This window comes from Rhinatrema bivittatum, chromosome 2, assembly GCF_901001135.1.
Source record: "Rhinatrema bivittatum chromosome 2, aRhiBiv1.1, whole genome shotgun sequence".
NCBI classification, from domain to species: Eukaryota; Metazoa; Chordata; class Amphibia; order Gymnophiona; family Rhinatrematidae; genus Rhinatrema; species Rhinatrema bivittatum.
This window is the reverse complement of record NC_042616.1, coordinates 11,197,170-11,210,696: the sequence shown is the minus strand read 5'-3', so window position 1 is coordinate 11,210,696 and position 13,527 is coordinate 11,197,170. Positions and strand designations below refer to the sequence as shown.

General features: G+C 49.1%; 1 protein-coding gene across 1 annotated transcript in view; it reads left to right on the top strand.

Moving 5' to 3' along the window:
- The window catches only part of LOC115086118 (zinc finger protein 420-like), a 39,891-nt gene extending 27,795 nt beyond the window's left edge, over window positions 1-12,096 (top strand). Inside the window, exon 4 of the mRNA XM_029592639.1 lies at window positions 9,836-12,096. Within this exon, the coding sequence (XP_029448499.1) occupies window positions 9,836-12,015 (2,180 nt within the window). The 3' untranslated portion in view covers window positions 12,016-12,096. The remainder of the gene's footprint in view (window positions 1-9,835) is intronic.
- Window positions 12,097-13,527: the final 1,431 nt, after the last annotated feature.

The window sequence follows — 13,527 nt, the reverse complement described above, 5'->3', positions numbered from 1 at the left end:
AGGTGTTTGGGTACTTGCCAGGTTCTTGTGGCCTGGTTTGGCCTCTGTTGGAAACAGGATGCTGGGCTTGATGGACCCTTGGTCTGACCCAGCATGGCAATTTCTTATGTTCAATCCACAATGATCAGGCAGAATGGCCGCAGATAATGTTAGAAAATTGCAGGATTTAATTTGGTGGTGCACAGAGAGAACAATCCCGACTGTGCTTCTTTCAATTGATGCTGAGGCAGCTTCTGATATCATGCCCTGGCCCTTTCTCTTTAAAACATTAGGGAAAATGCAGTTTGGGAGCCAGATTTTTGAATTGGATCTGTAGACATTAAAGTGAATGGGGGCTACTCAGGAAGGTTTGGAGAACAGAGGGGCACACGTCAGGGTTGCCCACTGTCTCCTCTCCTCTTTGCAGTTTTCCTCGAACATTTGCGACCAGGATTCCTTCGGCTGGCAATATATCTGGGATTTCAGTGGGGAGTGAGAACTATAAGATGGCCACGTCTGCAGATGACATCCTATTCACGCTTACACCTTAAGGGGTGTCCTAACTGAAATGACTACATTTAGTAGTGTGTCAGGGTTTAAAGTCAATGTGGAGGAATCAGAAATGCTGGATATATCTTTAACGAGTGAGGACATCGCATTGTTAAAAAACAACTTTTTCCTGTCGTGTAGCCAGATGGACTCAGAACAAATGGGTATAGTATGCTCGTGCTAGCAGTTGGAGACGGATCTGACGTCAGCACGGGTATATATACCCCCACAGGAAGCGTAGTAACTCAGTAATTTCCGTCTCCAAAGCAGTTTGGAGAGCCTGCACGCTCGTGGAAGCGTGTCTTCCAATCTACTTTCTTCTTACTAAAATTTCTATTGAACTATCGAGCCCTGCGCTCCTGCGGTGATACCAATCGGTCCCTCCCCCAGTGGAGCTTCCCGGGGTGATTTCCGTGATCCCCCGGAGGTTAAGACCTCGGTCCGGTGGCCGAATCGCGGCAGGGACGTAGCCCCCGGGCGAGGCTCGAGTGGGGCGAGTGAGGCGCCTCGGTCCCGGCGTGGACGAGGCAGCGGGTGCATTCCTCTAACGCGGCGGTGAAGGTACTTGCCCTCTCCCCCCGCAGCCGGAGACCGCCCGGGTTTTAGCCGGGAAGTGCCGAGGATCAGGTAAGGCGTATATCACTTACTTTTTGGTCTCCGAGGAAGGAGGATCGGCGGCGTGGCTTATAGGCGACACGCCGTGGTGGGCGCCATTTTGTTGGCCTTGTTCAGGTATTGTGCGTCCATGATAAGCGCGTGCCTATGACTAAGCGCATATGTATAGCTAGCATGTTGCTGAGCGCATGTTGCTGGGCGCATATTGCTTATCATTGGATATATATATTGCTGCCGCATATTATCAAGCGCCTGTTATATTAAGCGTATATTGCTGCCGCGTATTATTGTGCGCCTGTTATATTAAGCGTATACTGGTGACGGGTATTTTGTGCGCTTAAGCGTGTATTGCTGCCGCATATTATTGTGCGCCTGTTATATTAAGCGTATACTGGTGACGCGTATTTTGTGCGCTTAAGCGTGTATTGCTGCCGCATATCATCAAGCGCTTACTTTTCAATGGAACAGAACGCCTCAGTGTCTTCAGCGGGGGCGCCTCCTACCCCCGGCATTAAAGCCCTCGGCCTCTGCTCCGCATGCCAGCTTAGAGCCACGCATAGTGAAGACCCAGACTCCCTATGTGCCCAATGTGAGGAGGCCTTGGGACGCTCGGGCCAGGACCAGTCTCAGCCACGATTTCCTGACAGTTCCCCAGTGGCTACCCCGGAGTTAGCGGGCAGTCTCGACCAATCTGGAATCCCGGGGGATCTTGAACCCCGGCGATTAGAGACCACCTCCAATTCCTGGGTGGATCTCTTTCAGGGGATTCATGCCTCGTACAGATGCAAACGGCTTCCCGTCCAGGCCCTGCTGTTCCTGTTGTTTCTGCTGTTCCTGCTGTGGCTGCGACTGCGGCTGCTGCTGCGGTTGCGGCTCCAGCAGATCCTGTTCCTGGGCCCTCATGCCCTTTTCGGGAGCAGGACCTCCCGCCGCTGGACAGTCCGGATCAGTCGGACCAGGAGGTTTCACCGGACGAGTCCGAACTCCCGGACGAAGGGGAGCTCCCCTCAGGGATCGAGCCATATAGAACCATGAGGCGGTTCTTCCCGAAGGAGGATCTCTCCGACCTGGTATCTCAGTGTCTGGCGGAGTTGGATATTACAGGTCCTAGTGCCACGGTACCCTCTGCGCAGAACCCCCTGCTGGAAGGTCTTCGTCCTACCGCCCGCCATTTTCCATTCTTGCAAACGGCACAGCAACTGATAGATTTAGAATGGGCTGCGCCAGCGGCCTCCTTCAAAGGGGGTCGGGCCCTGAGGGGCATGTACCCCCTGGCAGCGGCTATCCAGGAGCTGCCAGGGGGTCGAGATTACGTCGGACCAGTGAGTCCTCGCCATCATCCGAGAGGGGTATTATCTGGACTTTCAGCCCCTCCCTCCGGACAGGTTTGTGGAATCTTCATGTCCCATACACAAGAAAGCAGCTTTGGAAGCTACCCTGGCGAGGCTCCTGTCCTTGAAAGCCATCATCCCAGTACCTGCATGGGAAGGGAATTCCGGACACTATTCCATTTATTTCATGGTACCCAAGAAAGGGGGCACCTTTCGGCCTGTACTGGACCTCAAGTCAGTCAATCGATACTTAAGGGTTCCGAGGTTTCGCATGGAAACTCTGCGCTCCGTCAAGACCGCAGTACAGCCAGGAGAATTCCTCACGGCCTTAGACTTGTCAGAGGCCTACCTGCATATTCCGATCCATCCGGATCATCAGCGCTACCTACGCTTCACGGTTTTGGGACGCCAATTCCAATTCCGGGCTCTGCCCTTCAGGTTGGCCACGTCACCGCGGACCTTCACCAAGGTGGTCGTAGTGGTAGCAGCGGCACTCAGACGGGAAGGAATCCTGGTCCATCCCTATCTAGACGATTGGCTGATCAGGGCGAAATCACGAGAGGAGAGCCATCGGACAACCGACAGAGTGATCGCCCTTCTGGAAAGCTTGGGCTGGGTAATCAACCTCAGCAAGAGTTGCCTCCAGCCTTCCCAGTAGCTGGAATACCTGGGGGTACAGTTCAACACCCAGGCAGACACAGTCAGTCTCACTGCCAAGAGAAGGTTAAAACTTCAGACGCGTATCCGGTACTTGATGGGAGCCAGTCGGCCCATAGCTTGGGATTATCTGCAGGTTCTCGGCCTCATGGCATCCACCCTGGAAGTGGTACCTTGGGCAAGGGCCCATATGAGGCCTCTGCAACGCTCCCTGCTCTCTCGCTGGAGCCCCCACTTCCGGAACTATTCCACGCACCTCCCTCTGCCGCCAGAGTACGGACCCGGTTACGGTGGTGGTTGCAGTCCAACCACACGAGCAGGGGGTCGAAGATGTCCTCCCCCCGCATGGACTCTGGTTACCACAGATGCCAGCCTGAGCGGCTGGGGAGCGCACTGCGAAGGCCTCACCGCACAAGGGCGGTGGAACAGAGAAGAGTCAGCGTGGAACATCAACCGTCTAGAGGCTCGGGCAGTCCGATTGGCATGCTTTCGATTTGCTCACAGACTGAAGAACAGAGCAGTCAGAGTGATGTCAGACACTGCCACCACAGTGGCATACATCAACCGTCAGGGCGGAACCAGAAGCCGACAGGTATCTCTGGAGATAGCCCCGTTGATGACTTGGGCAGAGGCAAATCTTCAGGACATCTCTGCCGTCCACATTGCCGGAAAGGACAACACCACGGCAGACTTCCTCAGCAGAGAAAGCCTACATCCGGGAGAGTGGCAGCTGTCCCCCACAGCCTTCCAGATGATTGTGGATCACTGGGGGATTCCGACCATGGACTTACTAGCGGACAAGTCCAATGCTCAAGTACCCAGATACTTCAGCCGCAAGCGAGATCCCTTCTCTCCGGGATCGACGCCCTGGTTCAGCCAAGGCCCCCAGGAGTCCTGCTATACGCCTTTCCTCCGTGGCCCCTGCTAGGCGCCATCATCCACAGGATTCAGAAACACCGGGGCCTAGTTCTTCTAGTGGCACCAGACTTGCCAAGAAGACCCTGGTACGCGGACATGAGAAGACTACTGGCAGGGGAGCCCCTTCCCCTGCCTCCTCTCCGGGACCTTCTGCGTCAAGGTCCCATCCTCCACGAGGATCCAGCTCAATTCTCTCTTACGGTCTGGCCATTGAGAGGGCTAGACTGAAGAAAAGAGGTTATTCAAAGCCCGTGATAGATACTCTCCTCCGAGCTCGCAAGTTTTCCACATCCCTCACCTATGTAAGGATCTGGAGAGTGTTTGAAGCATGGTGCGACTCTCATGGCTCCAGCCCACACGCGACCACAATCCCTATTGTGTTGGATTTCCTGCAAGATGGACTTCAGAAGGGTCTCTCTCTCAGCTCCATCAAGGTTCAGGTGGCTGCGCTGTCTTGCTATGGTTCCAGGATGGATGGCAAGACCATTGCCACACATCCAGATGTTTCTCGCTTCCTGAGAGGAGTCAAGCACATTCGTCCACCACTGAAGTGGCCAGTGCCTTTGTGGAACCTCAACATAGTTTTGGATTTCCTCGCGGGATCCGCCTTCAGACCCCTTCGAGGCCTGTCCCTCCGTTCTCTCACTTTGAAGATGGTGTTCTTACTGGCTGTATGTTCAGCACGCCGCATCTCAGAACTACAAGCGCTGTCCTGCCGTGATCCATTTCTCAGATTCACTCCTGAGGCTATCCATCTTCGTACGGTTCCCTCCTTTTTACCTAAAGTGGTTTCACAGTTTCATCTTAACCAAACCATATCCTTGCCTACCACGGCGGGTTTGAAGAAAACTGAAGAAGGGCGTTTGTTACGCCATCTCGACATTGGCAGATTGCTGCCCAGATATTTGGAAGTGACACAAGAAGTGCGTACGACGGACCATCTGTTCGTCCTGCACAGCGGGAAGAAACGAGGTGAAGCGGCCTCGCAGCCCACCATCGCCCGCTGGATTAAAGAAGTTATCAGAGCGGCCTACGTAGAGGCCGGGAAGTCTCCGCCTCTACAGGTCAAGACTCATTCGACCAGAGCACAAGCGGCATCCTGGGCAGAATCCAGGATGCTGTCGCCTGCAGAGATATGTAAAGCGGCGACATGGTCCTCCCTCCATACCTTCTCCAGATTCTACCGTCTGGATGTCCAGGCCAGGGAGGACACAGCATTTGCGAGGGCAGTCTTACGAGGTCCTCAGGCAGCCTCCCGCCCAGTCCGGGAGTAAAGCTTTTGTACATCCCATTTGTTCTGAGTCCATCTGGCTACACGCCAGGAAATGGTGAGATTACTTACCTGATAATCTCGTTTTCCTTAGTGTAGACAGATGGACTCAGCATCCCGCCCAGCTGCCTGGCTAGATAGGGTTCTCCGATTCAAGGTAAGCCTTATCACTTCTTCCATGAGTACGTCCACTCTACCTGTTGTCGACGCCTTCCGGTTGGGACTGCTGGCGGTCTCCAGCTACTATCCATCGGTCAGGGGAATCCTGTTTTTCACTATTTCATTGATTGTCAGCACATGTCTATCCATAACAGCTTTTGCAAGGAAGATTACTGAGTTGCTACGCTTCCTGTGGGGGTATATATACCCGTGCTGACGTCAGATCCGTCTCAAACTGCTAGCACGAGCATACTATACCCATTTGTTCTGAGTCCATCTGTCTACACTAAGGAAAACGAGATTATCAGGTAAGTAATCTCACCATTACTTTCCAGTGGGCTCATTTATATAGGGAAGGCCAATGCAGCTCCCTTCCAAGTAAATTATCTCCCCTTCCTAGATGTGGTTGGAAAGGACCTGGATAAATGGGATAGATGTGACCTGCCCCGCTTCCGTTAGAATGAATATTCTTCCCCGGTTCTGCTATTTATTTTACACACTACCAATTCAGGTCTCCAGCCAAGTACTTTATTTTTTATTTTATCTGGAGTCGCCGGCCCCCTAGAGTCCCCAGAGCAGTAATGTACCACCCCAGAACTGGAGGTGGGTTAGGGGTCCCCAGTCTTAGCTGGTATTAGGCGGCAGTGGGTGGTCTTGGATGGAGGAGGACTTGTGCCATTTGATTGGTTTTGTGATGAGATGCGACAGCTCCCCCCCAAGGCAAATATTTTCATATACAAATCCGGCATTTTATGACTAAAGAAAACGTTCTCCTGGGACTACGGCTGGGGAAAACGTTCTCCTGGGACTACGGCTGGGGAAAACCCTTCTGGAGACTTTCTGGGCCCTGGCAGATGAAGGGAGAGAATACATCTCTAAAAGAGAGGCAAAGCGTCTTCCTGCATGGGAAGGTGACCTTGGTGCTACTTTTTCAGATTCTGTGTGGGGTCTGGCCTTCATGAATGTAGGGATAGGAATTATTTCGGCCCCCCTACTAGAAGCCGGGTATAAAGTGTTATTGTGATGGTATTTGACGCCACTCAGAACCCATAAATATTTTGCTGCTTGTTCAGGTTTGTGCTGGAGGCTCCTTTTCCCCCCTCTGGTGGAGCTGTCCCATGATTGCCTGCTTTTGGAAAGCTCTGTTTATGCCGACCAGAGCAACCCTGGGAGAGGATGTAGAATGCGTTGCACAGAGAGGATTGCTTAACACATCTGAGTGAGACTTACAGGCTTCTCATCGGTAACTGGCCCTACAATTTTGCTTGGCTGCCAGATGTGAGAGAGCTAAATTCTGGAGGAATTGGGCAGCTCCTTCTATGAAGGATATCCAGCAGGGTATGGGACGATTATACCACTTTAACAGGCTGATGGTGATTAGGGGAAAGAAGCTGTCTAAATCTGAGGCGTTGTGGTAACCGGGAGCATGTGCGTGGCCGAGCCGCACGCGCACCGAGGGCTTTTTCAAAGGCTCGCAGCCACGCGTGTATCTCCAGGTGCACGTGGAAGAGACGACAAACTAAAAAGTGGAGGGCCAGGACAGCACTGCTGGCAGCAAGCCAGCACATTCAACTTACTACTGCTCTGTAGGAAAAAAAAGGGTAGCTAGGGTTGTTTTAGGAGTCGGGGGAAGAGAGGGGAAAGGCAGGCAGGGTAGCTAGGGGAGAGAACTGGGGAAATGGCCCATCGCACCGCTCAACATTTCTAAAGAAAATCCCCCTCCCCCTTGCGCGCACAAGTGCCAACTTGCACTCACATGCATGCACCATTATAAAATCGGGCGCTCATGTGCGAGTAGGTAGCCGATTTAATAACATGTGTGCGTCAACATCAGTCGTCCATGTATGTGCGCCAGGAATCGCATGCACATGGACATCCACGCGCGTCTTTTAAAATTAACCTCTAACAGGTCGATACTCTAAGGCCGCGGTAGAAACAGTGCGGCAGTGCCGGGCGCACCCGCGGTTGCCGCACGCACAGTGCAGCTCGCCTACTGCTCGATCCCATATGTAAATAGCTTGCAAATGCAAGCTGCGTCTAGGAAGCGTCCGTGAAGCGTTAGGCCCGCGCAACCCATTTTACTGTATAGAGCGCTATACAGTATCCTGGGTGCGCTGGCCTAACGCTTCATGGACACGCTGGTATCTGTCATTTCAAATGTCATTTCAACTGACATTTGAAATGACAGGTACCAGGAAGTGGATGGTTCCCCCCCCCCCCTCCCGAAGCAAGGCGCAGGGCGAAAAATAAAACAAAAGTTGTTAGATATATATCTATATCTCTATATAGATATATATCTATATAGATATATATCTATTTGGGCGGCGGGTGGACGCGCGTTTATCCGGAAGCAGGGAGCCGGCGGTGAAAGCGGCGTCCAGCAGCCCCCGCCGGCAGTGAATGAATGCACGCCTGTGTACGACCGTGCAATTTCGGCACTCAAGGAAGTCACATGCCGTGACGTCAAGCGTCGTGACGTCACCCCTTGAGCACTGAAATTGCACGGGCGTACACAGGCGTGCATTCATTCACTGCCGGCGGGGGCTGCTGGAGGCCGCTTTCACCGCCGGCTCCCTCCACCTGGATGAACACACGCCCGCACCCGCCCGCTGGCTCCCGCCGTTTCCGCCTGGATAAACGCCTGCCCGCCGGCTCCCGCCGCCTGGATAAAAGTGCACCCACCCGCCCGCCGCCGCCTGGATGAACAGGCGCCCACCCGCCCGCCGGCTCCCGCCGCCGCCCGGATAAACGCGCGTGGAGATGGGGGATTCGGAAACTGACATCTATATATATATTATATATAGATGTCAGTTTCAACCGGCGGGCGGGTGGACGCGCGTTTATCCAGGCGTAGAAAAGGGATAGTCAGGGCACGCGTCACTGTATGGAAGGGAATAGCTAATTCGCTCGTTTACATTTAATCTACATGCCGCGTGCGGAAGGGGTTACCCGGGGATTTAAAGAGGCGGTAGGGATGGGTTAAAGGGGATAGTGTATTGCAGGAAGGGCTAACGCGGCCGGAAAGTGAGTAGAAGGCGAGTTAGGAGCAGGGTAACCGCGGTTGCACTTTACTGTATCGATCTGTAAGTCAGGACAGGTTTGATGGGGGTGATTTGTGTGAAAAGGAATGAGTTTTCCCTCCTTATTAGCTGTTCTCGGGTTATGAGTATTGTTTATTTATATCATTGAATTGTTATCCTTGCCTCCAGTCATTTATTTGTTTAACAGTTTAGTTACTGTCTTATTCATTCCATTATTTGAATAATCATTTAGAACATAATAAATTGCCATGCTGGTTCAGACCAAGGGTCCATCAAGCCCAGCATCCTGTTTCCAACAGAGGCCAAACCAGGCCACAAGAACCTGGCAAGTACCCAAACACTAAGAAGATCCCATGCTACTGATGCAATTAATAGCAGTAGCTATTCCCTAAGTAAACTTAATTAATAGCAGGTAATGAACTTCTCCGCCAAGAACTTATCCAAACCTTTTTTGAACCCAGCTACACTAACTGCACTTACCACATCCTCTGGCAACAAATTCCAGAGTTTAATTGTGCGTTGAGTGAAAAAGAATTTTCTCCGATTAGTCTTAAATGTGCTACTTGCTAACTTCATGGAATGCTCCCTAGTCCTTCTATTATTCGAAAGTGTAAATAACTGATGCACATTTACCCGATCTAGACTTCTCATATCCCCCCCTCATCCGTCTCTTCTCCAAGCTGAACAGCCCTAATCTCTTTAGTCTTTTCTCATAGGGGAGCTGTTCCATCCCCTTTATCATTTTGGTCGCCCTTCTCTGTACCTTCTCCATTGCTTACTTAATGTTCCAGGGTGGGAAAAGGGTGAGTGAGAGAGGGGAGGGTATTCCTCTTATATATTGGACACTACTCAGTTTTTGCTGATGTTGTTGTGGATATTGTTTTTTTGCTTATTGTGGCGGTTGGACAGTCTGTTATAAAAATTGTCAAATTCTAAAGAACAGGAATTCCGATAGTGTGAAAAATTTGTGAAAAGATGTTTTTAGTTTATCCATTTTATGTTGTTATGTTTTATTTGTGATTGAATGTGCGTGTATCTTTGTAACCGACCCTGAACAATTGCATAAATAAATAAAATAGATCCTACACAGTATGATAAGGAGAGCCACAGGAGCTCTCTAAAGACATCACACAGGAGTTTTCCAGGTGTCTCCCAAAGCTTCTGCTAAGTCACAGAATTCTCTAATATCAGGGATCCCATGTGGTCATTGTGTGATCTTTCAAGAAGTCTGATCCCAGGTGATTGGTAGCGTTAGCTTCCATTGTCACTGTCACACGATTTATTCCTTCTTTTTTTTTTTTTTTTTTAATATCCAGCAGACAATGAGAAGAGGGAGGAGAATAGAGAAGAACACCCTACAGTACTGCCACTTACAGCAAGACAATCAAGAAATGCCTATGAGAATCTTTCCCAGAGGACTGAGGGGGGAGGCACGAGCCAAAGTCAGCAGGAACTGGAGCAGAAGCAGCGACACCCTGCAGGCGATTCACTGGATGGAGTAATTGCATGTGAGAGAAGTGATAGGGAGGTCACAGACATCTCTGAGCACCAAAGACACCCGAGGGCAGAGAAACCCTTTCAGATTAATAACAGTGATCAAATGACTTCTGCTCTCTACCAGAAAGACCTGAGAGTAGAGAGACCCTTCCAGAGTAATAACAGTGATCAAATGACTTCTGACCTCCACCAAATAGAGGAGAAGGGGAAGCAACCCTTTCCCTGTCACACCTGTGGGAGAACATTTGATAGGAAATGTCATTTTGTATTGCACCAGAAAACCCACACAGGAGTGAGACCTTTTCCATGCTCTTGGTGTGGAAAATCTTTCAAACAGAAGGTAACCCTGCAGTTACATCAGAGAATCCACACTCAAGGGAACACTTTCACTTGTACTGAATGTAAGAAAAACTTTTCTAGCAGTGAATCCTTAGTAAGACACAAAAGAACCCACGGGGGTCACAGACCCTTTCCTTGCCCTCAAGATGGGGAATCTTATAGCTCTGAGTTTTCTTTATTAAATCACCCGAAAATGGAGACAGAAAAGGGAACATTATCAAGTCCTGAAAGTGGAGAAAACATCATTCAAAAGCAAGACCTGATAAATCAAAAAACACAGAAAGAAAAAACATTATTCATGTGTACTGATGGGAACAAAAACTTTTATCAGAAAGAAAACTTCAAAAGACAACTAAAATTCCAACAAGGAGAGAAGGCAAATTTAAGTAATGAATGCAATAAAATCTTATTGTGCAGGAAAGTCTTTTCAGGAGCTGGAAAAAAATATACTGATGAAAGACCATTGTCTTGCATTCAGGCTGAAAAACATTTCAGTAAGAAGGCAAATGTCCCACAGCAGAAGAAATTCCCCAAAGTAGAAAGTCAATTCATACATACTGAGTGTGATCAAAGCTTCAGGAATGAGCACAACCTGATAATCCACCAGAGAGTCCACACTGGAGTAAAACCATTTACATGTAGTGAGTGTGGTAAAGGTTTCAGTCACAAACGCACTCTCTCAGTTCACCAGACAATCCACACTGGAGTAAAACCATTTCAGTGTAGTGAATGTGATAAACGGTTCAGACATAAGGAAAACCTCAAACTCCACCAGAGAATCCACACAGGAGAGAAGCCATTTACATGTAGTGAGTGTGGCAAAAGTTTCAATAGGAAAGGAAACTTCAAATGTCACCAGAGAATCCACACAGGAGAGAAACCATTTGCATGTAGTGAATGTGGTAAATGTTTCAATGAGAAAGGAACCTTCACAAGCCACCAGAGAATCCACACAGGAGAGAAACCATTTACATGTGGTGAGTGTGGCAAAAGGTTTAGTTGTAAGACATATTTCAAGTGGCATCAGAGAATACACACAGGAGAGAAACCATTTACATGTGGTGAGTGTGGTAAAGGTTTCAGTCACAAACGCACTCTCTCAGTTCACCAGACAATCCACACTGGAGTAAAACCATTTCAGTGTAGTGAATGTGATAAACGGTTCAGACATAAGGAAAACCTCAAACTCCACCAGAGAATCCACACAGGAGAGAAGCCATTTACATGTAGTGAGTGTGGCAAAAGTTTCAGTCGGAAAGGAAACTTCAAATGTCACCAGAGAATCCACACAGGAGAGAAACCATTTGCATGTAGTGAATGTGGTAAATGTTTCAATGAGAAAGGAACCTTCACAAGCCACCAGAGAATCCACACAGGAGAGAAACCATTTACATGTGGTGAGTGTGGCAAAAGGTTTAGTTGTAAGACATATCTCAAGTGGCATCAGAGAATACACACAGGAGAGAAACCATTTACATGTGGTGAGTGTGGCAAAAGTTTTAGTTGGAAGAAATATCTCAAGAGGCATCAGAGAATCCACACTGGAGTGAAACCAACTCCTTGTATTTTGTGTGGTAAAAGCTTTAGAACAAATAAAGAACTTGCAAGCCACCAGAGAAACCACACAGGAGTCAAATGTAATTCACAAACTGTCCTATAGCTTTTGGAATTGTAAACTTGTCTGATAAAGTTCTTAAATAGTTTGATGCAAGAACAATAAATCTCTATATCCATCATTAAACCTGTAAGAGCCAGTGTACACTGAGATTGTACTTTCGAAAAACTGAAGGTAGTGTGAACCTTACAGATGCAAATACTCCAGTGCTAAATTACAAAAGTGAATGATCAAAACTGGTCTCTGTCCTTAAGCTTGGACAGTTATTACAGTGAGGGGAAGGAATAAGTGAAACTCTACCAGTACATAAGGGTAAGAAGCAATGGAATTTGCAAAATGATATAAATCTTTGTAAAGAATCAGACCAGTAAACATGAACAATTAATTGCCAAAAACAAATATAGTGGGAACTATAAAGAGTTATTTCAGAAATGCAACACAAATCAAAGTCTGATACAGGAATGGTGAGTTTAAACACAGAGATGAGGGATTGATAATTGCAGCACAGGACATGGATGGGTCACAGCCAGCAGAGAAAAGAACTGGTAACACAGACAAACGCAGCTTCTGTAAAACAGAACTAGAAATAGTTTCAGGACCAGTGGGTTAGGCTCCCATTCCAGCAGATGGAGACGGAGCAAGCTGACCTCACAGAATATACCCCTGCAGTGACTTCAGCCTGCCAGTATTCTCCGTCTCCAGCAGATGGTGGATGTGAATCTCCCTACTTGGGGATTGCTTCGATTTGAAAAAGGAGAACTAAGGAAAATAAAATTGCCCCGCTCTCCTGTGGTGATACCAAAGCTCCCTCCCCGGTTAAGAATTCCTGAGGTGATTTCCATGGTCCCTCAGATGTGTGCCTTGGTCCGGTAGCTGGTTTTCACCTGCGTGGATTTAGCTGATTGTACAGCTTAAAGGCAGCGGGTGCAGGAAGTCGATCGTGGCGGTGACAGCAGATGCCCTCTTGCCCCGCAGCTGGAGACCGTCTCTGTACTCAGCCATTAAGGGCTGAGCTCAGGTAAGTTTAAAAAAAAAAAAAGTATAAGGCAGAAACAGTGTAGAGTTTCGCAGGACTTCCTCCAGACTCCGTGCTCTGCGCACCATTCTGACGTTCATTTCCACTCCCATGGTGGGCTAGGACCTGCTTTTAGACTTTCTCCTGTGCGCCACGTGGCGTTTTTGCGTGTTTGACTGCCCTCTACTGGAACGTCAGTGTATGCAGTGCGTCCGGCTCTGCATACAAGTTGTGTGTTCAGTTTTTGGCGTGACTCCTGTGCATACATTTTTTAAATGTATCGGCGGTGCGCTCAGCTTGTGGTGCGTAGTTTGTGTGTAGTTTTGCAGTGCTTACTCTTACCTAATTTTTGTGCGCATAAAATTTGTGTGCTTGAAATTTTTCTGCGCGAGCTGGCTGGGCGCACGTTCTCCGTTGGCTGTGAATAAGAAATATAAGCTCCTTTCTTTCTTTTTGTGTTGCCTATCATATTCAGGCATCTCAGCCTGGAGTGCCCTCTAACGTGTCAGCGCTGTTTAGAGCCTCAGGAAGAATTGTCTTCT